Source organism: Dermacentor silvarum, chromosome 2 (genome assembly GCF_013339745.2).
Source record: "Dermacentor silvarum isolate Dsil-2018 chromosome 2, BIME_Dsil_1.4, whole genome shotgun sequence".
In the NCBI taxonomy this organism is placed as follows: Eukaryota; Metazoa; Arthropoda; class Arachnida; order Ixodida; family Ixodidae; genus Dermacentor; species Dermacentor silvarum.
Window position 1 is genome coordinate 208,295,207 of NC_051155.1, and position 27,977 is coordinate 208,323,183.

Genomic DNA, 27,977 nt, shown 5'->3' on the forward strand with positions numbered 1-27,977 from the left:
AAAAAGCAATATTTTATTATTTTAGAATACTTAAGAACTCGAGAAGTCTACGTGATAACTACCTCACAGTCTGTGCGGGAAACAGTGGTCGAGTTTTCTTTTCCTTTAGGGTTCTGTTCTTTTTTTTTTTTTTTCTTTTTGCTAAGGCAAAAAGTTATAGCAAAGTATATGTGGTCACTGTACTCGAAATAGTTAACTGCGTAAATAATAAATATTATAAATAATAAATAAAAAATGGCATAGCAGGTCTATTAAAGTAGTAATACATATGATCGTTATAAATTTAATTTAAATTCATCTTCTGTCTGGGGTGTTACGTGTCAAAACCAGTTCTGATAATGAGGCACGCCGTGGTGAAGGGCTCCGGATTAGTTTTGACCACCTGGGGTTCTTTAACGTGCACTACAACGCAAGCACACGGGCATTTTTGCATTTCGCCTCCATCGAAATGCAGCCGCCGCGGCCGGGGTTCGATTCCGCCATCTTGTGCTCAGAAGCGCAGCAACACCTTAGCTGGCTGAGCCACCGCGGCAGGTGCAATAATGAATGCGTATTTCTATTTTTTTTAGCTTTTCTGGCGACTTGACGTGGCGTCATCTTGCAGAGACACGTTCCCAATGCACTCGAACACTTGGGTTTCGAATTTGATTCGAAGTTGACTTTTTAAGCCATCAAAGTTGCCTGGCTCCAATGCTAGCCAGAACTGGATCGCACCCATAGTTGTCAGGCTGCTCATGTGTTAACACTAGCGCTCAGGACCAAGGGCCGAATTCAGAAAACATTTTGGTCATAAGTGCTGTTTGCTATTGGCCGGTCGCATTCGCTAATAGTTTGTATACAACATCACGATTGGATGGTATCTCTCCTCTTAGGAACAGTTTTGGCGTAAGAAATTTTTGTGAATACAGACCCAGACACGAATGCGGTTGACGCGTTAGGCTTGAGGCAAAAAGTTCTTTTAGTGATTCTTAGCAAAACCTGCCGATAAAGTAACGTAGTCTCTTGCCGTGTGAAACGGTGCATATAGTAAACGAAAACGCATGCAAGCTCGCTTCCAGATGCGTACGCAAGTACGGCGTATACGTAACAAATATCGTCAGTGACTATTTTCACGTAATTAAGATGCTGTCACTGGTGATCGCTGCAACGGTCAACGTATCTCTTCATTTGAGAAATTGGCCGCGGATCGTTGTCGGTGGTTACATGTCGTGCGCATGTATGCATGTTTGTCTTCTCTTCTTCGAGAATGTCTAGAAGGCACACTCTTCGAGATGCGCACGCCATAAGGTTCCTTTCATCAAGAAAGAAACACTCTTACGGCGCGAATACAGGAAACACTGCTTAGCTCAATTATACTTTTCTATATCTCGAAGTGGCGATGACATTTCTGCGTTAAGATAACGACAATTTCAAGCACAGAAATTGAGAGAGAGTAAAGGCAGGGAGGTTAACCAAATGAGAGGTAATTTAAATATTTATTATTTACGCAGTTAACTATTTCGAGCACAGTGACCACATATACCTGAAATCTTGGGATTCGGGTATAATCTTGGTATAATTAGGGTAAATCTTGGTATTCGGGTAGATATGGAAGTCGGTTTTTGATAGCCAACGATTGAAACCGTTGCACTAGCCGCTTTGACTAAATGCAAGGACTTACTTTGCGACGGGATCAATGTGCCTTGGCCACTCCACTTTTCCGGCCAAGATTTTCTCGTAGATGGCAAAGGGGTTGTCGTCGAAATACGGAGGGTACCTAATGTAGAGCAAAATGACCGTGAGGTGCAGCGGTGTACGCGGGACACACGCGCTGTGGACGTAAGCTGAACTCGCAAACAACATTAAGTGAACCGAAATGGCGCCGCTGTGCGTTCGCCAGTGTCCGTAACGTTGACATAATTCGTTTTCAAGTGCGTTGTAACACGAATGCACTTGGCGCCCTGCACTCTTATCTGGCCTTTCCATTTTATGCCTTTATATGGCAAATCAAACGGGTTCTCTCGGTAAACGTGACTTACTTATCGTCTCAGAGGTGCGATCCACCAATCTAGCGGAAGCGGTCATTTTCCTTCAGCGCTCATTTATACCAATATTGTTAAGTTGTTTCTCTTTTGCAAAATTTCTCAACTAAAACAGTTCCTACTTTTATTTTCGCAACCGGCAAGGAATTTGCCGCCTCTAAAGGAAGTGACTCCGGACTGGCTGACATGTCACAAGCGCTGTAAAGACGGCTTCGCATGGGCGAAATATAGCTCTACTACACAGGTGCTCTAGAGCATGATCTATTTAGTCCGGACTGTAGACTGCTGGTTGGCGTTGCGCATTGATCATTGCGCTGAGCGAGAAAAAAAAATGTCGGGAAAAAAGAGGCCAGGTGCACAGGACAGTCGCTCGTCTGTCCCCTCCGCAAGGCCTCTTGTTTCCCGGTAATTTTTTCCCGCTCAGTGCAATGATCACTTTTTATTCAGTGCAAGTCAACTTCGGTGAAGATGGAGCGTTGCCATATGTCACTTGAATTCAAGCATGCTTCACTTTGATGCTGCTATAATCGCACGCGCTTTGTGCCCCGATTGTGCTCGAGAAGATTTCGGTGTCGATGATCGAACACAATGCGTAACAAAGCTGGTTCTTTGTGTCAGGGGTAATCTCGTCCGAAGCGGTTAAAAGGATAACCAAAAAACAGTGAGACTGCACTACAACACAAAAAGGGTATAAAACGACGTCGCGCAAGGCATCATCGCGAGATTATAATATGATAGACTGACGTATGCATCACGACACTCTTCTTATACTGCATAGTAAGGAGACTGTATAGTAAGGACGGTGGACGTACCCAGCGAGCATCTCGTAGATGAGGACGCCCAGCGCCCACCAGTCGACGGCGCGGTTGTGGCCCTTGCTCTGGATTATCTCGGGTGCCAGGTACTCGGGCGTACCGCACAGCGTCCACGTCCTGCTTTTTTTGTATGCGCGCGCGTGTGCGTGCAACATAGACAGAAAATAAAAAAAGGAAACAACACGGGTTACACGCGACATCGTCGAGACCACACACTATATCATTTCCACACCCGCAATCCTCCCTCTTTTTTTTTTTTTTTTCGTCACGATCAGAGGCCGGATTCACCTAATTGACTCCTCTGAGAAGTCGTCCCTTTCGGCAACCAACCGCAACGGCGGCGACTGGCTCCTCAATCCTCCGCGGAGTGCCACGGCCATCGCCAGCAACGACCAGTCGCTGCGACGCACGATGGACGAAAGGAACGATTGGTTAAAGGAATCCATTGGAGAATTCGGCAGCGCATCGGGTGTTTATTGCCGTATACGGCGGAAATTGGCAGTATTCGGGAACCATCACGTGCATACACGTTTTAGCGCGTTATGTTACGTGATTTTTTTGGGCGGATACAGTGATTAGAGAGCTAGAAAGCAAGGAGAGGAAGGGCAGAAAGGACAACCAGACGAGCGTTCGGATTGCTACCCTACACTGGGTGGAAAGATAAATGGGGAATAACAAAAATAGAATAATGACCTTGCGTCCACTTTGTATATAGCCATTCGTGTTTGCAGGCAGTAAGTAGTATAGAGTGCTGGGAATGATGGGGTTCAGGAAGTAAAGGGGAACTATGACGTGTTTGACTGTTTCTATAGTGTGAGGACACTTCAACAGCGCCATATAGGGTAAATGGAGATAGAAGAGAAAGAGATGAGTGGACTGACACGGCAATGGCTGGAGGGTGGTTCACAGGAATGAGTCGAACACGGAGCAGCTAGCTGCTAGAGGGGCTTGCGTAGGCCTGTTTTTCATTTGTCTCCACTGGCCACTCCAAGCGGGAAGTCTGAAGTCTGTATTCACGAACGGGTTTAAACTCCATCTACCTCGAATTCAAGCATGCAGTGTGTATGGAACAAGGTCACTGATGTTTGAATAATGCTCCTCGGTGGTTCCTTCGATCAAGAGTTGCTTGGGAATCACGTCCCCGTTTCAGCACTTTCACATTAAGACGCTCAGCGGCCCTGGTTACAAAGTTACAGCTTCAGGAATCCCGAAGGAATGTTTTCAAAGCACGGGGACCACTCCGATTGAGAGGCGGTGCAGTCTTCTAGCCGTAAACTATCGAGGTGGAGTTCTGAGTGGAGGAAAACCGTTTACGAATAAGGGAGGTGGATAATTTCAAGATCATGTGGCTGCTAGATTATAGGCACGCACCAATTTTCATGTAGATCGGGTTTTAAAATTTGTTACCCATATATTATTAACGAAATTTGCAAATGTAAAAGAACAGCGCGAACGCGTACGAACGACCGAAAGAACGAACGGACACAAGCTCATTTTACAATGAATTTCCAACTAGACCGGTCACACACATTGCTTCAAGGGGTTTCTGAACATCGCCGCCGGATGGAACATGCGTCCTTAAACAAAGAGTTCACAGTGAAGCCCATCCCATAATATATATCCCTAATGAGCGCTCTCAAGACATTCTTTCAGTAAAGGCCTGACTCCAGCCCCTTCGCAAGCACGGTCACTTAAGTCGCACTCTGAGGCAAAATACACCTCACGAAGGTCGGTTTACAGGTAACCCTCTTTCTAATAACTGCGCCAGGAATCATATACCGAGAAGAAGGGCATCTCGTCGCCAACGTCAAGCATAAAGAAGCACTCAGATTTCGCAGCGGCTATACGCGTAAAAGCCTTTTCGCATGTGAAAACGCTAACCTTTTTTTCCCAGGCAATATGGCTTCGGGGCTTAAGTGAACCCCACGCGCCTCTTCCATGTATAAAAGACGCGCAAGCGCGAGTTGTCGACTCTTCGCTCCGCAGCACTCTCGCCCAGTGCTTGCGAATGCAGCGTTTGTATAGGAACACGGCGCCCGTGTATGCGCTGTATCATGAATTCTGCACGCGGTTCTCTGGAAGCAGAGGGCATGCACAAACACACCGCTTCCTACGTGACATATAGCAGGCACTAAAACGACAAAAAGTCCACGCGCTCGTGAATATTTCAGCGCCCACGTAGACTTACATAGGAAATGGAGCGATGACAAGCCGTCTCGAGAAGCAATGGAGCCGGCGGCGCTTGTATATACAGATGCCACGAGTATCGGCGAAGTGGCTATGAAGATGCTATTCCTCCCTCCTATACCTTGGCGACTTACTCCAAACTGTAAATACCAACGTTTCCCGAATGCTAGCATGATAAAGCGCGGAAAATGACTACATTTGTGCCGGTACTGACTATTTCCTAAACTAAATAATATTTTTGTTGCTTTATAGATAAAGATTTGGCGCTCAGAATCGATAAAAAGAAGGCATGGGACACTTTTTTTTTGCATTTACTCAAAATGTTATGTTCCTTGCGACAACAAACGCGCGTGCAACGTCAAATAGCCGCGTAGCCAAATTATGCATGAAAAGCTGACAATGTCGGTCAACGGGCACCAGTCTGAGCTCTTGTAACATGGGCTTTTTAGTGACACACGGTGAAATTACGAAAAACAAATAATAACGACTGGTATTAAGGCGACAATATATATATATATATATATATATATCTTATGTGAGAAACCCGGATGCGCTGCTTTGTATACGTATACCCGTTTTAGACCGGCCACTGAAAATTAAAAAAAAGTAAAGTACAGGCGGAATGACCTTATACACGCGTAACTGCATACTGTCGTCTTCCGCAGACGACCAGGCAGAATGCTATCCAAAAGCTCAGAGTAACGCTGATTTCCGCACGTACCGTGTCTTGCGGCTTCAAACTGCGGATGTGCACGAAGCGCGTAGTTAAAGCGTTACTTGTAGACAAGACGCGCGTAGTCTTAGTTCTGTTCCTGGAAACGGCTACACTGCCAAGTGGTGACAAAAGCTGCTTTCCGGAAGGACTATATACTATACTCGCGGACAACTTTCTGCGGCAATGAAGGGAAAGCTACGGGCGCGTGGATGCTGCACATGTGTTAGCGCGTCAAGTAGTCCGGCAGCGTTTGACAGTGCTTTTTGGTTGCTCGGAACGGACGCTGAATCGACACAACTTTCACGTGCGACGCTTTCGCGTTTGCCCAGACGCGGAAGGGAAAAGCTGCAAAATAAGTAAACTTTTACGCTCATTGGTTTGTTCTGTCTTATTTAACTGTTGCTACTAAGCTGCTTATGTTTTCTCTTCCCCAGCCTAAACCAACGTGGATTAAAACGCGACACTCTTTTCAGAAGCGCTCTCCCTTTTGCGCGCTTTGCCTTCGTAGCTTTCCCCTCATTGCCACAGAAAGTTGTCCGCGACTATAGTTCCTCAACTTCGGCCATTTGCTTTATTTGGAAAGCGTGTCTACGTCGAATAGCCAAACAGCCGCTTATATTTAGGTGAAAGCACTGAATGAGCTCGCACGCTACTTAAAAACGTGCCAATACAACGTGCTTTGTCAAAACACGACTGAAATGTTACGGGCATGTCTATACCGCGATCAATTTGGACAAGGAAACGCCGGCACAGCGCCATTCGAAAAGAAGTGAATCGCCAGATTTTGCAAGCATACGGAAAAGTCACACGTTCCTACCGTGTACTCCAGCGTTCTGCACCGTCGCTTTTACTATGGAGGAAGTCGACGCCGCTTCAGAAACAGGCATGCGCCGCTTTGTTGCAGTTATTTAAGATTCTGTTTTCATTTTGAACTAATCGACCTCTCTTATGAGAGGTCGATTTTTTCATGCATTTTAGGCGTAGCAATATTTCGACGCTCAGTAGTGATTTTGCTTTCCTGAGTAACGGCTGATGGAGCATGATATCATATTGGTGTAAGAGGCTCCTCCAGGGTCCCCGGGAATATCATTGCCTTTTCACCAGGTCCTAAACGGCAGTGCCTTTTTAGGTGGCTATCTAAATGAATTAATAAGTGAGTGAGTGGAAGACGTGGAAAAGAACATTGGGCGTTGCCTATAGGAGAAGCACCACGTTGTTCCTTCTGTAAAACACTCGGCAGTCAGGCCAGCTGATAATTTGTTTCATTGTTCCTTCAACGTGTGATCACGCACAGGTCACCACTGTTGCGGGAGGGATGAAATACAGCTGGTATGACTGTCGAGCGCTTTATTCAAGGCAACATGACATTCATGCCGGACGAGCGTCATATTCTTATTATGAATGAATGAATGAATGAATTCTAATCGTGCAGACACGTCTTTCTTGTGAAGTGTGTTTGAAATGAATCCGGGTATGCAAGTGTGTCAGAGAAAGAAGAGAGAGAAAGAGAGGGCGACAAAGACCTGTCGTGCAGCTTCTTGGCGAAGCCAAAGTCGGTTATCTTGAGGTGCCCCTCTCGGTCCAGCAGGAGGTTCTCAGGCTTGAGGTCCCGGTACACGATGTGCATCCGGTGCAGGTACTCCAGGGCGAGCACGATCTCAGCCGCGTAGAAGGAGCCCGTGGCCGATGTGAAGCGACCCGCGTTGCGCAGGTAAGTGAACAGCTCGCCGCCCGAGACGTACTCGAACAGCATGTACAGGCACGTGGCGTCGTGGTGCGTCCAGGACCTGCGCGCCAGGAGAACCGGACAGGTGTTCTGAAGGTGACCTATAAGCAGCAGCTGAAAGCAGCCTTCCTACCACCCTTTCCACTCTACAGGTCTACGACACATCATCATCATCATCATCATCATCATCATCATCATCATCATCATCATCATCATCATCATCATCATCATCATCATCATCAGCCTATATTTATGTCCACTGCAGAACGAAGGCCTCTCCCTGCGATCTATATATCCAAGCTTCAATGTGTTGATATTGAGCGGCGCGAACTAGAAATGGTTAGAATTTTCAAGCTCATTTATTGCAGCTGCATTGCAAATGTAAAAGTCATAAAAAATAAAAAATAATTTAAAAAAGACAAGCACTTGTGGGCTGGGCAGGCTCGAAAGAAAACTCTAAAGAAGCTACGACAAGAACCACGTCAAATGCTACGATATACTAGCTCCGCAATTGGTTTCGCTCTAAAAAGTCAATGTCTCAGCCTAAATTTGTCCCTGAGGTCACTGCACCTGGCGTAGGGCATCTAAGGAAGTTCGGAGCATCTAAGAAGGTGGCCGCAAACACCAAGCCAGACATAAAGACCATCTTTCCTAGCCAGTAACACCATTCGTAAGCTCAATATGCTTACTTCTGTCTTTCTTTATTTAAAGTTACATTTGTATTTCTTCTATATAATTTTTAAAATATATGATGTTTGGAAGATGTTGGCGTCTTTAATTCGCGCCGGCTACTTCTTTTCACATAAAGATTAAAATAATGAACGCTACAGACATAAACAAAAACCACACACTATCACACTCAAACTTATATTCAACTCGCATAAATAAGGCATACCCATTTAAAGTCAAGAAAGATAAATAAGTGAAACACATTCAGTCTTAAAGTCAGATCACGTATTTTTAATATCTTTAACCTGGGACAAAATAACGCTGTTATTACGTGCACTCGGATTACTTCATTCTTTTTTTAATTAGTCTTTCTTATGGCACTATCTATTGATTAGTAATATAATTTTCTTTCTATCGTTTAATTTCTATTATAATTTTGCGCTATCCACCCGACTGTCGACCAATGCGGTATTGCGAGTATGAGTCACCGAATTGATGAAAGGATAACAGTCGACCCTAGCCAACAACTCATTCGTTTAGTCGGCTTCTTCACACGCTTCAATGTTCGGCAGAAAAGCCCGCTTGTGCGTAAGTCTTTTTTTTTTTCTTTCTTTTTTTTTTTCTTCTTTTTTTGCATTGGCGAGCTTTACGGACAAGGACAAGCGGCCGCGTACTACGTCGTTTCACGAAGAGCTACTGAGACTCCGAAGCGTGTGCCTAAGTAGGCTCGTTGTCGGAACCCTTTTCTCGCCGACCTCTTGGACAAGATAAACAGAGAGGACATATTTCCCTCCATGACAGAGAGCACAGCTAACGGCCCCCGCCACGAGCGGGGCACTTCTACACATGCAAAGATGCTCACGCAAAGAAGCCCCGACAAGTAAGGCGCATGCAGCGCAAACCGTCAACGCTCCTCGCAAGCTGCACACAGTTCATTCAACCTACGCTCAAATCTTTTCTTTCCGCTCTTTCTATCTCCTGCGGCTTCTCCCACTTGCACGAGAGCATCAATCCTCTGGCAACCATTTTATTCAGCTTCGCTTTTTTGAAAGCTGGAATGAGAAGATATGGCAAATATTTGTTCATCGTTCGTAGCACGAGACATCGAAGAAAAGAAAGAAGAAAAACGAGCCGAAGCTTTTAAAGTCCGGCTTAGCGTCGCTCTGCAAGCCCTGCAGCTCATGAGCTTCTTTTTACCCGACTATAGCTGCGGCTTTTTCTGAAGTGCAGTTAAGCCCGGTAAGCGCCAGGAAGCTCTCATCGAAATTGAGACCACGTGCTGTTTCGATCACTCTCCCGAGTGGCCTCGCAGGCATATAGTATATCCCTGCTGAGAACCAGAAGCACTTCGCTTTCCGGAAGATTGACCGGCGTCTTACCCAGCTCGTCTTTTTTTTTTTTCTCTTTCTGTTATTATTATTATTTTTTTTGTACTGGTGTTGCGACTGAAGTCTTCCCTCTTTTACTTTACTTTTCGTACGTCTTCCTGCGGAAGGTGTTAACAAAACAAGAAGTCGGGCGAAACTCGAGCTATCACTTTGTTGACTAGTGAGTTCGCGCGAATATAGCAAAGCAGCTACAGCACCAAATCCGTTTACAGGGATTCGAAAACGTGTGACACGTGGCTTTTACTTTGAATCGGTTTCAGGAGATGTGATACGAGCATGCGCTATGTCCACTCTCGTTTCAATAAAATAAAGATAGCGTCGTTTCCTGTGAAATCTTATAATGCGTTTACCGTCACCGTTAGCGGAGCTTAGCGGGGCCATGTCGGGACTCGTCCTTGTAAGACCGTCCTGACTTAATTTGACTTGTTTTCGAAACGGCGCTGTAAACATGAGTGAAGTTATCACTTATGCCTTTCGCAATATTGGCTACGCACCGGCGTTCGATACGCTTGTTTGTACTTTTTTTTTAATCCTGTATAAATCGGAATTATTTGCGTGACAAGCCATGTTTCTCTTTAAATAGCTAGTGTGTACTGTTCCTTTCTTTTTTCTTTTGATGATGTTATGCGGTTCCCTATGTGTTTTTTCTTCCTCTAGAGTTTTGTCGTCCGAGCTAAAGTTGGTTTTGTGAGGTTTCTTATATATTTTCGCGCGTTATGCACACAATCCTTTCTGCGTAGGTCGCTATGACTATATTTGTACGTCGGCCGTTATAACTTTTTGTTTTGTTGCGACGCAGTGCAGAAGACGCAGAATAAAGAAAAATAGATGAGAGATAAACAAGAGGAACACCGTAAAATGAGGTCTCGAAGCAATCTCTTCTGACAACTTCGTTATTGATCTGCTTTAAAGTTACGCTATGCTTGAAAACAGAGGTGGCTCAACCAGGCTACGTGGTAGCCGTCCTCTATGGCATGTAAAGATGACCATAACCATGGTACGCTTGATTTTTTTTATTTTAACGGTGAATCTGTTGTTGCACTAGACCGCACCAGCCTCCAGCGCCATCGAACGTTCTGAGCAGCGTCAGTTCAAACGTGTTAAGATAGCTCCTCCATCCGGAAGCGAACCAAACTCACTCGCGACCTAACGCTGCAGTCTTTTTTAAACCTCTTTTAAAGCGCCAACAAACTATAGGGCAAACACTGTCGTCTCCTCAGCGAGATGCGTTCATGAGGTTAGACCATCTGCTTCGGTCTGTGGGCACTGCAATCTTGGAAAACGCTCGGCATTCACTGGTTTCTGCACGCGGCGTCAGTACGCCGGCGCACTCGGGCAACGGTATACACTAGCCTGTGCAAACACGTTGCTGTTTCCAGATATACCACACAAATATGTGTTAAGCAGTATAGCCTAAAGGCAGACGTGCCATGGATGAGATATAATTAAAATCCTTTCAATGTAAAGCTGGTTTTTCGAGCGTGTGCCCCGTGCCCATTTCCAGCGCATTTAGCTGCTGCTCCTGATGATGATGATGATGATGATGATGATGATGATGATGATGATGATGATGATGATGATGATGATGATTGTTTCTGGTGGCAACCCTTTGAGACAAGTGCCATCAAGTTAGTTCTTCCAAACATTCTGCTGCATTTCTATATTTCGACATCTTTATACTCTTAGCTACATCACTGTTACCCTCAGACGTGAGGGATGCCCCGGTGGGAGATGGGAGAAGATGCATGGTTTCAACTCACATGCGGATGATGAAAGGGTGTTGCACTTGCAGTAGGATGGCCTTCTCATTCTTGACGTGCTCGACCTGCTTCAGCCGGATGACGTCTGAGATCTCCAAGATCTTCATGGCGTGGAAGGCTCCGCTCCCGTCACGACACAGGCAGACGCGACCGAAAGTGCCCGTCCCTGCGTGGAGGATAGACACCATCTTTGAGAATGACATCGCCTTTACGAACGTGGGCGGGCCTTGCACAGCCCACCTTCACTGTGTAGTCCCCGCCTTTTAATGGACCGCCTGGCGCTAATTGCCGGACATGTGGCTCACACTATTGTTTTTCCTCAGGGACCTAGCTCGTTAGGGAGTCCTCAATCGGCGCCCACTTACGGAACGCATTTCTGGAATTCATTTGAGAATGACATCGCCTTTACGAACGTGGGCGGGCCTTGCGCAGCCCACCTTCACTGTGTAGTCCCCGCCTTTTAATGGACCGCTGGCGCTAATTGCCGGACATGTGGCTCACACTATTGTTTTTCCTCAGGGACCTAGCTCGTTAGGGAGTCCTCAATCGGCGCCCACATATGGAACGCATTTCTGGAATTCATTTCTAAATTTAATTCAATAATTTCAGCCGGCTGTTCGTCGCCCGAGGTGGGTGGCCTCCCTAGTCAGGAGTACACAAGAATGCTGGGAAATACTCAAACATGGAAGCAGCACCACCAGTTACTGCCGCAAAATGAGTTACCAGCGCTGTAATGTAAATGACATAAAAAAAGGACAAAACATCCCATTCCTTTTCTCGACCTTTCCTGATGAGAACATGTAGCGTTGCCACCACTCACTGACAGCCATTTTGGTCTGATGAACACTGTGCAGGAACCGAGTTTTTATTTCATTCTGACGCCATCGTGCGCAATACAGTGCTGTAAATGCGCATCTGTCAGCAAATATGGTATGGAAGCGGCCATATTTTTAGTGTAAGGGACAGAGCGTGCTATAAATGCGCTTGGATACAAAGGACCTACATCATAAGTGTCCTAGGAAGATGCAGCAAAAAGGAAATTGAAAGCAATGTCAGCAACTAAACAGAACGAGGAGGTGAAGGGGGAGAGGGGACTGAAGAGGGGGGTGTCCTATATGTCTGGTCATCTGTACCATACAGACACAGAGAAACGAATTTCGATAAGCATACCAAAGTGAAGCGCAAGGTAAAAGGAAGTAAGATAGTATAAACATACGAGGGGAGGGGGGAGGAGGCACGAATTTGCGGCGGCGATGTCGTAAATCTGCAGAACGACATTATAGGAGCTCGCGTTTCGTTTAGAAACGCGGAAGAGTATGGGCATGGCCGCCGGCGCGCAATTCCGAAATCGCGAAACAAAATACGGCGGGACGATACAATGAAGCCGGTCCCCCTTCGTTATAAATCTTCCCAGATAACTTCAACCTGACCATCAATAAAGGGCGCGGCCCAGCATAGCAATATCACGGCGAGCTAGACTGCAAATTCTCCTACGGACCTTTCCGACTGTTTGCACTTTCGTCGCTGCTTTTGTCGTACGCCGCCGGGCTTTCTTTCTTTCTTTCTTTCTTTCTTTCTTTCTTTCTTTCTTTCTTTCTTTCTTTCTTTCTTTCTTTCTTTCTTTCTTTCTTTCTTTCTTTCTTTCTTTCTTTCTTACATTTTCTTATCCCTTTCTCAAGGCTCTGTATACGACGAGTTTCACAAGGAAGAGAGAGAGAGAGAGAGAGAAAAGTACACAAAATATTTGAACGCTTTCAACTCTCCCGCCGACTTCATGCGCGACTGCGTTCGAATCTAAGTCGGTGGCCCGCTCTTCCCTCGTCGGTAGTGGTATGATTTCGACCATGGTTGAAACGGAATAAGCATCGGTACGAGCTTTCAATCGGCCTCCGTTCGTGTGAACCCGAGAGGCGGAAGAAAAACCTTTCGTTCAGACGCGTGCGACGCATTCAAGAGGCCCGTTTACTCCGACGGTGCGGAATGGCAAATGAAATGCTTTCGTGAGAGAGCTCCTGCATTACTCTTTCTTTCTTTCTCCTGATGGATCGCCGCCATCGTGTTGGAAGGTGTATGTAGTGTCGCGAGTCATTAATCTTGGGGAACGACATATTCGCACGGTAAATTGTTAACGTGTTTGTAAAGCACAATGCCGGCGAGAAATAAGAGTCGTGGAGGCAGAAACAATAGCGCTTGCGCGAGACCACCGACAGCGATAAATTATAATTCGCTTGAGTGGAGAAACAGCAAAACTGGCATAGGCGGGGAGAATAGGTTTCTCTCTCTTCCTCTCTCTCTCTTCTCTCTCTTATTTTTTTACCTAGGTGCTCAGTACGCGCCTGGAGTGACAAATGATGGCCGCCACTACATTAATATACAGAAAGCTAGATATCCTGCTGCTTACCGAGCTCCAAACAGAAACGTATATAAGTCGCGGAAGGTATTCGCAAAGCAGACAGTGTCAATAAAAGCGTACTCACGATGTACGTGGTTTGTGATGACAGCTGTTCGAGGTACATCAGACTGGACAGAGCCAGTGAGCGTCACACGCAAATTACTATAAACGAAAAGCTATAGGTCCAATGCGCGTGTCAGTAGTGAGAATGACGTCAACCTTCAGCTACAAAGTTTTCAGACTCCAGACGCCGCACAGAAACGCCAAGAAAGCGCCGTGCAGCTCGTACGCTATCTTACACTAATACGCCACTGGTGAGGGAGCTACCAGAATGTGCTCTGGTGCTCGAGCCTGGGCAGACGACTTTCGCTTTGTGAGTGCCGCCATCTTGAGCCGTAACGCAAGAATTAACTCCATTATGTGGGCAGCAACGTCACGACGCTAGCACGCTCTTCAAACGCCGGACGCGTCTATGTAAACATTTTCATGCATAAAAAGCAACACGATACGTTGCGGAATTTGTGGCTGATTAATCAGCAATAGCAATGCATGATGTCACTCCAAAGCCTCCATAAAATAGTTTGTATATGGTTACGCGCCATCCCCAGCGTAATTGATTGGCTGACTCCAACTGCAGTGACACATTATTGATCGTAAAACAGACTATAGACGCTCAACTTGTGTAGGCGTACAGTGCGGTAAACACTTAAAAATGCACAGGCCAAGCCTGGTAAAAGAAGATGCTTGCGTATAGGTCGCGAGAATATTCGATATTTTTGTGAGACCCGCTGTCGGTAAACAACTACCGCCGCCGAAACACCCCGTTGCTGTTTAATGACGATGTAAACCGAGGAATATATGCTACCGTAAGAGCGGATATCCCAAAAGCACCAGTATTAAACCCTAGCTTCTATAAAATAAAACAAAAACAAGAACACAAATAAAAAAACAAAGGCGCAAGGAATGACGCGGGCTGAGGGGGAATGACGCATGAGATAGTCTATACAGTAGCATGCTATCTAAACGTATTATGACTCAGTGAAGTTCGCGTAAAACATTATCGATTGTTTTTTTTTTTTACATTTACTTACTTGAAAACATTAGATGCCACGTTGAAATGACTATAGCCAATTTGAACATCCTACGAGTTGTAAACGATTGTTCTTATTTATTTACTCCCCCCAACCAATGCCTTATTGGGTGAGCGATAAAAGCATTGTTAAATGCAAAAGACAACAAGGTTGTGCATAATTAATACAAGAAATAACTTTTAGTGCTTCTTACCCCAAGATTTGTGAATACGGTTTATCTATTTCCATCATCTCCATGCTATGGAAAGGCAGCAGCTCCAATGCATCATCTGAAAGGATCCGTGTGAAACTTCTCTCTCTCAAAAAAGAAAAAAAAATGCCTAGGGTTTGTTTATAGAAAACGTGTACTGATTTACCTTTTTATAGACTTGTTCTCCTAGCTATACACGGAACTTACAGGGGGTCTGTAGACTAAGCTCTTTAGGACGTCTATATATTTTCGCATACTTGTGACCCATTGACTTAACCCGCCGCAGTGGCACAGCCAGCTAAGGCGTTGCGCTGCTGAGCACGAGATTGCGGGATCGAACCTCGGCCACGGCAGCCGCATTTCGATGGAGGCGAAATGCAAAAACACCCGTGTGCTTGCGTTGTAGTGCACGTTTAAGAACTCCAGGTGATCAAAATTAATCCGAAACCCTCCCCTATACGGCGTGCCACATAACCAGAACTGGTTTTGGCACGTAAAACCCCAGCAAGAAGGAGAATACCCATTGACTACAAAAGCAATGGTTGCCAGAATGTCTGCAATCATTGGTTCGCAAAATGTGTAAGCCCATGCGTCCGCAGGCTGTATATTGACATCTACGAATACGCTTTATATTAAAACGACTGCGAGGTTTCTACCGGGTGTCTGGGTGGCGCTGTCTATTACTTGATGATGAAGAACCAACTAGCCCAAAAACACGTCCTTACCAGTTTCTACCGGACTGTCCAAATACATCGTTTTGGGATTTACCGCGCACGTAAAGCCCCTATACCTTCCCCGCAGTTGCACGCAAGGCAAAGTGCCCGCGTTTTCAACGCGCGCGAGACCATCTCCGCACATCCGCTTCTCCAAACACCTGATGGATCGATGATGGAAACAAAAGGTCGCCACCCGTCGTTTCTTAACGTCCGGCTTTCCGCGTCCGACACGCAGGCACGTCGCGCGGCTGCTTGCGCTGTGACACGCCACAGAGAGCGGCGGCACGTACGCCGCGAAGCTCACACGCAAGACAGCCGGACGTGCGTAGGAGGTCGGACGTGTGTGGCGGCGACCAGCTCTCTTCCGGCGAGCCAGAAGCAGCGGCCTAATTAGGCGTCGCCCTTTGATGTCACTTGCCTTCGCGCTCGCCTAATCCGATCACGCGCATGTCCTTTTCTCTGGGCAGCAGGCTGCCCTCATCCTCCGCTTCTTCCCGCAAGTGTCTTGATAGAGGCTATTTTCTTCTGGCCGAAAAGAGAGCGTTGTAGTACGTCGTTATCGCGTTAGCCGCATGCTCACACGAACCCAACGAAGGAGTGCGCAGAGTAGTTGCCTTCTTGAGACAAAGGGGGCCGAAGAGTCCCGAGACTCCTGGAAAGTCTGCACGTGAGCGAAAAAGGTCGGCGTTGTCAAATATTTGACAAGGGACACGTGTCCTGAACAATAGTACTACAAGCAAGTGGAAAGGGCGCTGGTGAGCAGGAGGCACGCGGGTGACAGCGGGCCGCACCACGGTGTTGCTGTCTTCACCCAAGCCCTCCTCGTCTTGCCTGTTGGGTCGAACGAGAGTTGGAACGCAACAGGGGCAACCAGATTTCAAACGAAGGACCAGGCGGCTGCTCCTCTCAATAACACGACGACGCGTGTACGCGTACTTCCGGTGAAAAGCGAGCATGCATTAGGGAGGTACGTTTTAAAGCGAATTGAGCTTTCTTTGCGAACGCTACCGAACTTTCCTGACCGTGGCTGCTGGGTGCTGCTGCTGTGTTGCCGAACGGTTCAGACTTAAAAAAGAGGGGAAAAAAAGGAAAAAGAATTACGTGCGTTGTGGCGGGATCGAACCACAGTACTCCAGCACCAGCACAACATCCCGATACTCTACCCATTAGTTCACAATAACTTTTTTCTTTCTTTTTTTTTTTAGACTTCTTGTTGCAACAACCCGATACAAAGGGGTTAGTTAAACAAATAACGGCAGTCTACTTTGGTTGACATAATGCGTTAAAATTTCTTCATTTCTGACAGTTCATCAAGTACACTGATCCATTGAGGAGGTTCAGCTTGTGATCGATACACAACACGTGTGTAACACACATTTTCCACAAAATTCTCCCTTGCCGATTGAGTGTTTATGTCAGCGTGTCTGATGGCCATTCGTGTTCTCCACAAACTATGGAGGCCCAGAAGCATGATCATACCGTAGGGTATGCCGCATTTATTTTCCACGGGTAGGTATCTTATACCAATAGGTGTTATGGGTAGTTCTTTCATCAGGGTCCATTGCATCACATCCCAAAAGTCTATAGCGTCCCAACAATCAATGAATGCATGCTCAAGTGTTTCTGGCTTTTTGCACAGTAGACAGTTTGTTCATGGCACAAATATGCCCTTTTCTGCAAGCCATATTCTAACTGGGATAATATTAGTGTGCAACTTAAAAAAAGAATGAATTTGTACCTGGTTTCACGGGCATATCTGCTTAACTCTTTTTAAAACATCATTTCCCGGACCTCCGTAGTTTATAGACATATACATGGGAACTGGCAACATGACATCAATCAAATCTTTGTAGAGAATCTTTTTTGTTACAACATTTAGGTACTCCAACGAGAATCGAGCGGTTAAGAATTGATAGGAGGCTACCACCTCCTTTGTATATCCCGTGACTCTTCTGTTCAATTCACTCACACTAGATACAATAAATTCTGGAAGTGCACTTCTTCGTCGTACTTGCATCATTGAACGTAACGAAAGGGTTCTCCTGATCCTTCAAGAACATGAAATGGGAAACAAGTTGACGAACAAACAAGTGCGTGAGTCCCCCTGTCGAACAGACCGAAACAAATTGGTCCGACTGACCCTCTCCCAACTGTAACCCCAAATGTATACCGCGAACACCGTATGCATTTTCTGAACGTTCACACGAGACATACACAAAAATTCCAGGACGTACCATACTTTGACAACTAAGAAAATGTTACAGTAGCCTTAGCAAACATTGATAGGTTGCGCCCCTGCCAGCCTGTCGCTTTCTACCGTACCCTTGGCGTAACTTCATCCCGATATTCCGCGCTCCTGTCATAATGTTCGAGAGGCACACCTTGGTACTTAGAAGGAACTGTTGTCCGCTGCAGATTAGCAAAGTGGGGCGGTGTAATATCCGAGCGCCCATGCCAAAATCCGACACTCTTTTCCCAGTTGATCTGACCTCCTGTCTGCTTACAATTTTTTTTTTTTTGCAGTATTTGTGACCTCTTGAACACTTTCTCGATCGCTGCAGAAAACCGCAATGTCGTCTGCGTAGGCCAGAACTTTCGCGTGAGAACCTTATGCGTCTATACAGTGCCAACGCCAACGAACTCTTTGAAATGATCGCCGCGCGTGTCACATTGAGTAGGACGAGTGCGCGGGAGCACACGCCCGAGCGCCACTTTCTTCAACACCAAAGACGCAATAGTGAAATGGGCGAAATTATAGCATTTGATTAATCGCTTCACATAGATTTCAAGATGTGCGTTGGATCAGCACAATTCTTTTCTTTTCGTTGCGTGGGGGAGGGGGTTCAATTGCGATCGAGCTCGACCAAACAGACGATACGCCGAATTCTTCAAGCGGGCACAAGTGCACTAGTACACTACTTGAAGTTCACCGGTTTAAGAGACCGCTTATAGTGTCCCTGTGCATCCTCCCACGTGCACTCGGTGCTCATTCTCTCCCTCTTTTCCTCATTCTATTCCCCATTTCCCTTACCCCCAATGTAGGGTAGCAAACCGGACGCTCGTCTGGTTGACCTCCTTGCCGTTCCTCTCCTTGGTTTCTCTCTTCAAGCGGGCTTCCGCGCATAGTTACAGCGCTTCCTATCCCAGTGCCATTCGCCCCTTCCCTTTTCCTCATGCAAATCGCTTCCCTAGTAGACACAAAGCGGAGAGTGCGCGTACGCACGCGCAACTATCCCTTCTGGCCTGCAGCGCGAGCGCCACAGCTCGCTGCTTTCTCGGTGTTCAAGTTCCACCATCCACATTCGACAGCGCGGAGAAAGACGTTGGCAGAATCTAGGTTTTTTCGACCACCCAGTTCTCTAAAAAGGCACAAAGGGCTTTTATACTGATCGCGTTTAAAGACATATCTTTTAAGCCCTGATACGCGCGACGCACATGACGGCTACATAGAAAAAAAGAAAAAAAAAAGACAGCAGATCCCACGCCCTGTGGGAATCGATGTCATGCGAAGCAGTGTGCAGGGAGCCTACCAATTTAACGAAACGACCATGAGAGCACCAAGACGTAGGCGGCTGTTTCATGACCAACACGACACGCATGTCATGACATTTATCTCACGACCTATCATTTATGTTCTTCATACACTCTTGTCGTACTATGCCAATTTTGGTACATGTCAAGTTAACGAAACTACCATGAGTTTTTAAATGCTTCGCATTTAAGAACAGTCGCTGAGTGTGTCGCCACGAGCGCGTGGGCTAGTGAACTTGGAGTTAGTGAAGTGCGAGCCGCCTCAGTGAACCCGTAACAGGTTAAAAAAATAAGGCGAGTGAGCAACCTGTTTTCAAAACAACGAAACGGCGCAGATGCAGTTTCAAGCTGGACTTTACGAGCTTGCGCAGTGCTCCCCGTTTTAACGAGACGCTGTGCTCTTCCCGTGAAATCACGCGGGTCCGTTTACTTTACAGCGCGCCTGTTCGAAGAAAAGGCCGGCACGAGCCACCTGGGCTCTACCGTGCCGAGAGGCGTCGGGTGTTTCTGCGCCCAAAGATCACTGAGGCTATTTCTTCCTCGCTCTTTCAGACACACACAAACACATGCATAGAGAGAGAGAGAGAAGACAAATTTAGGTTATAACCACGTCAACAAGTAGAGCGTTCCGTTAGCTATTGGAAAGGGGAGCAGAAGAACTTGAAAATTCGCGGCGCATCCATCCTTTGAAGATGACTGGTGACGTTAGTGCGATTGGAAATATTTCTTGCCGTGTCTTTGGCTCGTAAAACCTCGGAATCTAATTTAAGTTTAAACTATTTGTTATGATGGGTGTGTAATTAGTGATTAGTATCAGGACGTGGCAGCTGTATTGGGAAGTCGGTCGTAACGGCGAGTGATACGCTGACATTTTGCCTGCTCGAAACGACGACAGTCTGTGATTGTAGAACAGTTCTTGCACAGTCGCAGATTGATGGCGTCATCGGCTGTGCCTTTCAGTACGTGTCCGACTTTATCCGTTTCAGGCATGTCCTTGTCGACCTTGCGGCACATAGTTAACACGTCCTGAATATAGGAGATGAACGGCTGTGTGGACGCCTGGGCGCGAGTTATTTCTTTGACCGCTATAGTTGTCGTCCGATAGGTTTCCCAAATAGATCGCGTAATTTCTGCTTACAGAACTTGTCAAATCTTCCTCATGTGTCGCGAACCAGAGTACCGCAATGTGCCGCAAATAGGAACAGACATTCGCGCGTATTATCGTCGGATAAGTCAGCGTAAAAGAGGTTAGAGACAAGCACAGACAGTTAGATATTGTAAAGTGCGTGAAATATCCTAAGAATGGTATCTGCATTAAAAGATGTAAAAGAGAGAGAAAAACAAATCAGAAGGAAGAGGAAGACAGTGGTAAACACGTTTACTGTGTCATACAGTGAAAGGTGTTTGTTCACGCAAGCCTGTCGTTCTAAAAAAATTACAGAAACGGCTTAAGCGCGCACTGTGGGAAGATGAACGGTGACCTACCGCATGTCCCACAACGCTAGCCAAGTTGTTCAAGGACAAAAAAAGAAAAGAAATCGTGCAAGGCCCAATTATAACGCCTACGTAGGTATTATAACTCATAGTTCTTATAAAACCGTAGGTCTTATATACGACCTACGCGTTATAAGATATTCGCGTTAAGGTCTAAAGGTTAAGATCTGCGTGTTGTATGACCTACTTCTTATACCTGCGGTCTTATAAAACTTACGGGTTATTATAAGACCTACGTTCGGCAGTCTTATAATTGGCTAACGTTAGCTGGTACACGTTATATTGCACAGTGAAGACGACTTGGCGCCGAACTGCGTGGTTGCCGATCCTTCTGTGGACGCCGTATTTTGCTTATCTGCGTCGACGGAGCAATGTCGCTCAGTTTCTATGCATTTGGGATACTATATGACGGGAAGCTGCTACCATGCTATTTTTCTTCTCCACTGAAGAAACGTGTTGCGCAATTACTCTTAAGCTCACGCTCTTTCTTCTCGATTTTACGCGACTCAGATGACATGACAATTTGTTGCCCGTTTGTTGCGAAATAAATAGGACAAAATTTAGAAGTGATCTCTCCACAGACATTATTACACTGCTCAATGCATTTCTCTCTTTGCTTTCATGCACCGCGTTTTTTTTTTTCCTGCCTATTTCTTGCTTGGTATACGTTTAGTTCTCCGTCACCGCACTCGACGCAAGAGGTGCAGAAAACGGGAGAAGCTGACTCTGCGCGCTGCGCAACTCTAAAACGGTGTTGGCCCTGGGACCTATTCGCTCGGGAACTGGCAAACAAAAGCACAACCTCCTCCGGCCAACAACTCCGAGTTTCCTGCGCAGTTCCTTGGCCCCTTCCAGGTGAGACGTCTGACGCTACGCCTATACAACCTTGCGAGAAGGTACGGTCGAGTAAACAACGCTTAGAGGACAGAAATGGAAAAAAAAAAAAAACCCCACTAAAATGTTATGTTTCCTTCGGTGTGTGAAAAGCCGAGTTGCATCCTCTGAGCTCTGTATACCTGGCGTGGTCCAGAAACACAGGAGTGCATGTTTATACGGTGCAGACAAGCATGAGTTCAGTGTTCGCCGCGGGTGAAAGACATACCTAGACCCGTACAAAGCTTTACGTACATTGCTTCAGAGTTGCACACCCTTGTATGAATCTATTTGGGCCATCCTTATAATGTCTAAACACGTTTATCTACGAAGTTTGCACATCGATAGCCATGAACGATAGCCTTACAGTTTTGTATGTTGTCTATATGTTGTCAGTAAGCAGCCCGTTCGCAAGTCTACGTAAGGAACAGAGTGGAACAATTATTTGCACACACAGAAGGGGTTTGCCAGGCACTCGCTCATCATGCTACTATAGATGAAGGTCTGTGGACCAAGAAAACAAACAAACAAACGACCAAACAAGCATGCAAGCAAGCAAGCAAGCAAGCAAGCGATCAAGCAAAAAAAAAAAAAAAAAGATGTGCTAACACACACAACACACACACGCGCACACACCACATTTTTTTCCTCTGAACCCTTACCCCTCGCCCAGTGCAGGGTAGACAATTGAATGTTTGTCTTCCGGTTAACCTCCCTACCTTTTGCATTTCATTTCTCTCTATCTCTCTCAATTGAGTTGCTGCCCAGCGCTTGCTGTGTATTTGTAAAAATTGATAAATAGCTTCTTGTTTTACTATGCATGTTTTTTAGAAAGTCTGTAAAAAAAACAAAAAAAAAACAAGGGACCAAGTCAGAAGCAAGGCAAGTCAGTCTGCTCAAAGTCTAGAGACATTCTAAATACACTATATAAATTCATTTCTGTAAGGCAGTGCTTCTGGCCTAACTAAGGTGCTCGATAAGACAATGCGAGGCAAGTCCCGCCGGCCTAACGGCCTCGAGCCATACCCCGCTTTTCTGCGGAATTAAGCCACTGTGTTCTGTTTAGTCTGAGTGAAAATTAAGAAAAACCAAATAAATAAAGTAAATGCAAAAACTGGGCACAAAGAACTGAATATACAAGATATATGGCTTTACCAAACGCTCGTTTAATTTCTCCCCTTAATTTCTCATTCACATCACTAAATTGGTCACGATGCGCAGAAGCGTATTTACACTCGTGAGTTGGATTCTCCTATTTCTTTATAGTCAGCGCCTGCATGGCACAGAAGTCGCTTGAATCCGGAGAGAGCAAACACACTATATTCAGCGAGAATTTTTCATATCTAGTGGATGTTTGCGTGTTCTTTTACCTTCCATTGCATAAAAGAGAGAGAGAGAGAGAGAGAGAACAGATGTTTCTTCACAACAGCCAGCCAATAAATAAACGGATGCGCAGCAAAGGGACTGCGCGTTTATTTACACCTTTCCGCGTGTCTTTCTCCCTTTCCTTGTTTTTCTCGTTTCTCTTCAGGGGAGGTTTATTTACGTTAGAAAGTGGTGCTGGTGCACCTATCCAATACGTCTTGTCAACCACGCCGACCCGCTGCCTGCAAGTGTTTACCACCGCTTGTCTGTTGTAACCAGGCGATCTGAAACTGGTGCCACCCTGTACGATGCGCACTGACCGGCAAAACAGCGGTCGGAAAGCAGCATCTTACTTAACGATGGCATGCGAGACAGACGAGAATGCGAGACAGACGTGATGAAAGAGAGAGAGAGAGAGAGAAAAGTAAAAAGCGTGCCTATCATGCTACGCGGGATGAATGGAATGATAAATGAAAAAGGACAGCAGCAGTGGACTATACAGTGGTTCGTATCATATTTCACGAACACACGAACCGACTGCAAGAAACCCGTACGAATTACCATCAAGCATCTGATGTGGGGCAGTCCGGCGCACGAAGTGGCGCAGACATGTCACCTCCACCAGGAAGACGTGCCAAGTTACGAGGGGTGGATCCGAGCGGTGAACGGCCTAGGGCCCGCTACGCAGTCCTGCAGTCTCTCCTATAGCTCTTGCCAGGGAATCCGGGCTATTACGCCGGTCGTAAATCCTGCTTCTCGCAGTGCGCCTTCCACTCCCGACACACTTTGTTCCCTTTCCCATTACTCGTATTAGGCCAGAAGGCCGACCCATTGAAAATAAAACATTTATTCATTCAATCAATCAATCAATCAATCAATCAACATAGTCCACTCCCTACTTGCTATGTTGTACAACTACCATATCTAAAAGCTCGAATCGCAACGCGATTTATATCTAAATATTAACACAGCAAGTCTGAGAAACGCGGAATACTTTCGATAAAACGTTTTTCTTCTACGCATGCATTTAAGCTTTTCAGCTTTTTTCAAAATCATTCATAATGTCAGACAATATTGCGACGCCCGCTGCCCAAGGACACAACGGTGTTGTTTGCTGTCAGGCAACCACGGCTCGACAACAGGCACGTTCGGACAGTTTACGTACGCCGCTGCCGCACGCTTGTAAATATAGTGGTACTCCGGAACACTGCTGCGTGCTGAGCCGTTTTCGGTTCGACGTAGAAAAAAAAAAGATAACGAGCAAGTCAGTCGGCGCCATAAGGTTAGGCGACCAGCACAAGTCGCTGCTGGTAAGAAAAAAAAAAGAATAAGAGTGACAAGGCCAAAAGCCAGCTACACTCTTGACCTAACCTCTACAACCATGCGAAAATCGATGCGCGGCGCCGCTGCGTTTGGTCCCGCGTGGCGCACGCTTGGAGGCGCCAAACAAAGGGTTTGGCGCTTGGAGGCGCCAAACCCAAAGAAGCCGTCTCAGGCTTCTTTGGGTTTGACACACACACGTGTCCCTGTGTACAGGTCAATCTGTGACCCGATGGCAAGCGCAGGGTCGAACACAAAACGAGCGAATGCTTCGGAAATTCACAAGGTGCAAGTAGATACATGTAAGGCAAACCTGGCATCCGCCTGAAAGTACAGCGCCAAGCTAGGACGGAAACCGGTTACTCAGATATAAGTCTTTCAGGTTGGTCCAGAAATCCAAACATGGATTTAGCGCTTTTCCTCACAGTTGCTCTGGCGTTTGAATTAAAGTTGCGGACAGCAAATGACAGGGCTTGGGTTAAATAATCGACAACTGTGCGACCTCGCTCTGCTATTTTTACAGCCTTCTTACGGGTTAGCTCAGCTGGTGGAGCGGCTGCCCCGAAATGTTAGTTTGTACTGTGTTCGATTCTCGGGTCCTGGATAAATATTTCTTCAATTGTGTCTACATGTGTTTCCTACGTAGCTCCTTGCGCTCGTTTCACGCAGACATCAACTTTCCTTATGAATGGTTGTCCACTGTTTAGTGATTTAGTGGCACATCTCGCCAGTGGTTATTCTAGAACAAAAAGCAGCCTCAGTTTAGCACGGAAGCTTGCAGAGTAACTTTGCATCAAGAGATGTCTACGACCGGTTCATATTGACTGCATCTTCCCCGTAATTTGAAGAAATGTTGAAGGTGTACCAGTTTCGATGCCAATTTCCTGTTCTAACGATGGTGTGTGATCTGAATGAAAATTCCACACATAGATAGGTTCACCTGATGAAACGTCGGCTAGCCTTTCTGGAACACTTTGTCCTTGTTTTATCCGCACAATTGCAGGAAGCTATTCGTACGTTCTAGCGACTATAAGATAAAGCCTGAATGTGAAGGAGGGGGTTGACAGCGGCAGAGGACGTATGAGCCCCCCCCCCCCTCCCCCCTTTTGATACTGATCATCATAGCTGCAAGGCAACAACTAGAAGAATGAGAAAAAAACCGGAAGGGGTGGCAGCGACTAGCGATTGCTATGTACGAATACAAGAAACTCGTGCACACATGTGTCGACCAATTCAGCTGGCAGCTGCAATTTCCCGTCGAAACGATGACTATCGATTTCAGTGCGTCTCTTCTCGCAGATCAACATGCCAGAGCGAATTTCAGTCGATCGATAGCTCAATCCCTGCACGCCGTCGCGTTGCGAACCGCCAAACTACACATGCCGCCGACCGTACTACCATCGTTTGTAAGCCAGAATCTACGATGGTGCGCGTAGAAGTACAACTCAGGACAGAGGCGTAAACAAATGGTCTTCGTCAAGAAGACGTGCCAGACGTTGGCTCGCAAAACAAAGCCCTCCACGCCGCGATCGCACAAAGCGAGCCTTGGCAGCGCGGCCTCTTGTTCGTGTGCTCTGCGCACTGTATAGCGTGGCCCCAAGAGCCACTTGTTGCCAGCTGGCCCCGTGTGGCCTATTTATAAGCGTGCTTTCTGGCGTGTTTGAACGCTGCGTTCACGCGACCCGAGTCCGTCTGCGTGCCTGCGTTGCGGGCGGGCGTGCGTTCGGGCTAGCCCGGGCCCGTTTGCCGATCGGCGAAAGCTCGTTGATCGCTAGCGAGTGAAAGCGACGCCACCGGTCGTTCTCGGTCACGCTATGCCCGCCGGGTCACGTCCGGCCGCTACCGGTGGCGGGGAACGTCGATAGGGTAAGGGCGTTGCAGAGTCGTAAGAGCCGGCGCATTACTTCGGCGGCACGAACCGAAGTCGGCCACGTTAACCACGGACTAACGACAGCGGTTAACTTCTGTTTTACTCGGTCACTGTGATTAAGAGTAAATTAGCGCGGACTTTCGAAAGAGGAAACTAGGTCGGCGTCAGCAAAGATTGTCTGACTCTGTTGAGGGAAATCGCAAAGCCAAGAAAGCTGAGGTAGGAATCGGCAAAGTGAAATGAAGGAAAGAAAGAAAAACCGGTTCCATATGTAAATATGATCGACGTGTTAATCAGAGTGAAATGAAGAAGGAGGAGGAATCGTGCGTTTACGTATTGCTATTTCACTTTTCTCTCGTCTCATCAGTTATAACGCTTCTGGATTTCTAAGCCTGTAGAACAAATAGTATCGTACAAAATCCGGTTGTACAACCATTGTACAACCATTTTGGGCCATTGTTTTATTCTATTCAATTATCAGAGCTGGAGCACGCTTGATACATGTATGGACTTATTAAGGGAAGTGGTAAAACTATGTTACGTTGGCAAAATTACTCTCGTTTCAGAACCACTCGTCATTTTTTTTTGGCTGCAAAAATGACTTTTTCGCAGCCAATCATCGCAAATGAAGATCGACATCACCTTTCTCAATTCTTCTCGTGTCAACAAACTGCGGCAATAATGACGTTATCACGTGGTGTCGTAGCTTCAGCTGCCTGCGCCACGGGATTTTGGCCCCTATAGTCTGCAGAAAAAGCGAGCGAGAGCGACTATATTGAATATAATTTCACTTTCGAATGCAACGTAACGCATTTTATAACCAACGGATGACCGCCGCAGCAGTGTGAAAAACTATCAGTAAATTGACTATCGATAGTATCGATAGCTTTTAAAATGATCGATTCTGTAAACAATATCGATAATATTAATATAGATAACACTATCGATAGTACTGCAATATTTCGCTATAAAACTATCGATAGTGTAGCAAAAACTATCGTTTTCCATAGTACGATTGATAGATAGTATTTTGATAGTACACCCGCCGTGGTTGCTTAGTGCTTATGGTGTTGGGCTGCTAAGCACGAGGTCGGGGGATGAAATCCCGGCCACGGCGGCCGCATTTCGATGGAGGCGAAATCCAGAAAACACCCGTGTACTTAGATTTAGGTGCACATTAAAGAACCCCAGGTGGTCTAAATTATTCCGGAGTCCCCCACTACGGCGTGCCTCATAATCAGATCGTGGTTTTGGGAAACCCCATAATTTAGTATTATGATAGTTCCCCACTGACGGTGCGATCGATAGCTTTACAATTCTTGCCTAGTGGCATTGCCAGAAATCTTGTGATAACTGACCAACAGGGACACTCAGTTCCTGCAAACGGGAATAAGGAAACGTTGCCAAGATTATGCTGCATTGTTTACGTGAAGTACGCCGAGCAATGTTACATTATCGATAGTGCACTACACGGTAGCGTATTGATTATTAATTGCGTTTAGCCTTGCAGGCTGGGACAACCGTTCACCTAGGAGGCAAATACAGGTACAATTTATCGAGATTTCAACTAGTCCACAAAGCTGAGAGATGCTTTAAGAAAGGGTACACATCGCTCTTTTCCTAACCGTTTAGGTCCTTCACGTAACGCTATAGCAATCGTGGGGAAATAATTTCCCATCTAAGCATTTAAGGGATGTTCCTTTTGCTTCTGCCCAATAGCGTGGACACTGCTGAGCGATCGATACCTGTGATTTCAGGACTTTATAGTCTGCATGTCTATGTTAGTATTGACGCGATTCGCATTCTTAGGGTATTTCAAGCAGTTTCCGAGTTCGATCGGTCTTTCTGTCTATC

At 46.3% G+C, this 27,977-nt stretch overlaps 1 protein-coding gene across 4 annotated transcripts in view; it reads right to left on the bottom strand.

Annotated features, from left to right (window-relative positions):
- Positions 1 to 27,977, bottom strand: part of LOC119442498 (cAMP-dependent protein kinase catalytic subunit 3) — a 140,457-nt gene that overhangs the window by 12,437 nt on the left and 100,043 nt on the right. For 2 of the 4 annotated variants that reach the window (XM_049662209.1, XM_049662208.1), the window contains exons 2-6: positions 11,282 to 11,447; positions 7,262 to 7,525; positions 3,125 to 3,235; positions 2,834 to 2,953; positions 1,661 to 1,756 (exon numbers count right to left, since the gene is read on the bottom strand). In XM_049662209.1, the coding sequence (XP_049518166.1) occupies positions 1,661 to 1,756; positions 2,834 to 2,953; positions 3,125 to 3,235; positions 7,262 to 7,525; positions 11,282 to 11,447 (757 nt within the window). The remainder of the gene's footprint in view (positions 1 to 1,660; positions 1,757 to 2,833; positions 2,954 to 3,124; positions 3,236 to 7,261; positions 7,526 to 11,281; positions 11,448 to 27,977) is intronic. The other 2 variants (XM_037707398.2, XM_037707397.2) reach the window with 1 other exon arrangement.